General features: G+C 46.8%; 1 protein-coding gene across 1 annotated transcript; it reads left to right on the top strand.

The window, feature by feature from the left end:
• Positions 1–788: 788 nt before the first annotated feature.
• Positions 789–1,539, top strand: PHALS_08539 (uncharacterized protein; the record flags this gene model as incomplete). The annotated part of the gene is made up of 2 exons (XM_024723906.1): positions 789–869; positions 1,378–1,539. 2 exons carry the CDS (start codon positions 789–791, stop codon positions 1,537–1,539), a joined length of 243 nt encoding a protein of 80 aa, XP_024574836.1.
• Positions 1,540–2,241: the final 702 nt, after the last annotated feature.

Genomic DNA, 2,241 nt, shown 5'->3' with positions numbered 1-2,241 from the left:
CAAGACAACGGAATACCGAGACGTTGGGGGAGAATGTAGCGATGTGCTATGTTGTTAAGTTACTTTAAAGTATCGTAGTAACGATTGCTTATGTTGCTAATTTTACCGTAAAGTAACGTCTCGATATATATCCAGTATGCAAGTGATACATATGGGAACAGAACAAGAGCAAGAAAACAGGTGAAGAACCAGAATCAGTTTTTACAAATTTACATTCATGTCCACTGCGTGATTTTACTACGATTCAGCAGCGTAGTGTTTGACATAGAGATAGTTTTCTTTTGTTAACCACTAATTCATTATTCGATTTGCTTCAAACCCTACAGAAACCAAGTCAGTACAATAATGGATTATTGAGACGGATGAGATAGGTGAGAGATTGATCATAAAGGTCCATGGGGCACGCTTTGGGAAACTTTTCTATTGTCATATATCATAGAACAGATATACCGCGTTTTTTTCTGAGCTGTGACCTTTGACTCAGGTAGTAATAAGTTAAACGCGAGCTATCCCGCTCTTGGATGGAGCGCACGCATCATTCAATGTTCGTTGGTAAATGCAAATTTCCAACTTCATATATTTGTCTGTGAGGGGTGCGTGGCAACCCTGTTGCATCTGATAGCAACTTGCCTTCAATTCGATGATCGAATCAAGATAAGACTGTATGCATCTGTGTTGACAGAACATGGTGTGCTCTGTGTATGGGATATAAGGATATGTGTTTCAAGTCCCTTCTTTGAAGGATCCCGAGAGGATAACAGTCTAAATGCGCAAGAACCGTTAGCAGTATGGACTATCTCGAAGCATTCGCCAGCTATATGAATGCACCGGAGAACGCTCAGGCCTGGGACGCACAGATGACTCACAATGTGAGATCGAGTTAGGTCTATGATAAACGTCCAGTCTTTTAGGGGGACACACAGCAAAAACAAATCTCAAATAAAGAACACCTGAGATAGCTATAAGTTCAGCAGCACTCTAAATCTTCAAGCTGAGAGGTCGCAACGCGATACGTGAGCGCAACGCCGTACTTTTGTCAAAGATGCATTCCTTCCGTGAGAAGCATCTTTATGTATGCGACAGATGTCGCGCGTGTTTGCAGTGCCTTTTCATGCGCATTTGCTATATTTGAAGTTTTGATCGTCCGTCGGGGGGAGACTTGCAAGCTATGTGTAGACATGAACTCTAGCAACCAGGGTGGCGACAGTCCACTTTCGGAAGCACTACCGGCTGCATCACTCCAAAATATATAGTAGTTTGTGGTTTGTGCTGAATTGCTTCGCGATCACCCTTTCTCTTTCATATATACGGTTGGTATCACACTAAATGCGCGTGCCGCCTGCAAATATTGCTGTAATATTAAATAGATCTTGTCAGTCTAGGTCATGTAAAGTTATGACAAACTCCCCGCTTGGAAAAATGCAATGGGAATCGACCTCAGAAATACTTGCAGCGTTTGGAGACGACGAAGGTGGCGCGAACTTGGACTATTATCATCGAAGGACACCTTTTGCGACATTAGCTAGAGTTTCGCCATGAAATTTGCGCCACTTAGGACTCGCATCAAGCCTCAATCATGTGACGTGGTGAGGATACCCAAACTCCGAGAGCTCGTGGGACTTTCCAATGCCACTTCGGCAAAACTGCCCATACGTCGTAGACGCTTATGATCCGAATTTTCATGACGCTTCGCGTCATCTTGCGCACCGCGCTTCTCAGCAGTAGCCCGGGAAGCCGGGAGCCATTTACTGAGCTCAAGCTATGACCCTGAGCTGCTGTAGCGGGATCCGTTGAGCACAAGCCGTACTCCACACGACGGTCTAAGACCGAACGTGGATACGAGCACAGGAGAGCCGCCCTGTGGGCAGCCTTTATTTGCTGTTCCTGTTTCTCGTCAAGGCGATTGGTAACAATGCCACTTCTCCCGGAAGTCAAGAGGCTGATTGGTATTCTCCCGGAAGTCGAGAGGCAACGGACACGGTGTCCACAAGGTTGAGGCAGGACTCACGTCGCGCCCTTGGCGCACTTCATCTTCTCGCCATCCGATGCTGGGAAATGAGTATCCGACTCGTAGTGAAGGTCCTCCAAATCATCGAAGAGGAAATTTGTCGCCCGTGGCGGGCGCGGTGTGTGGCGCCCGGTAGCCGAGGGCTTGGGATGTACTTTCCGTAAAGCCGCGGACGTACTGACCGGAGATGCACCCTGTGCAAAAGAAAGAAGAAGAGCTTTGCCCTAGGGCAC

The sequence above is a fragment of the Plasmopara halstedii genome (genome assembly GCF_900000015.1).
Source record: "Plasmopara halstedii genome assembly, contig: Scaffold_323, whole genome shotgun sequence".
In the NCBI taxonomy this organism is placed as follows: domain Eukaryota; phylum Oomycota; class Peronosporomycetes; order Peronosporales; family Peronosporaceae; genus Plasmopara; species Plasmopara halstedii.
This window is presented reverse-complemented; position numbering and strand designations above follow the sequence as displayed.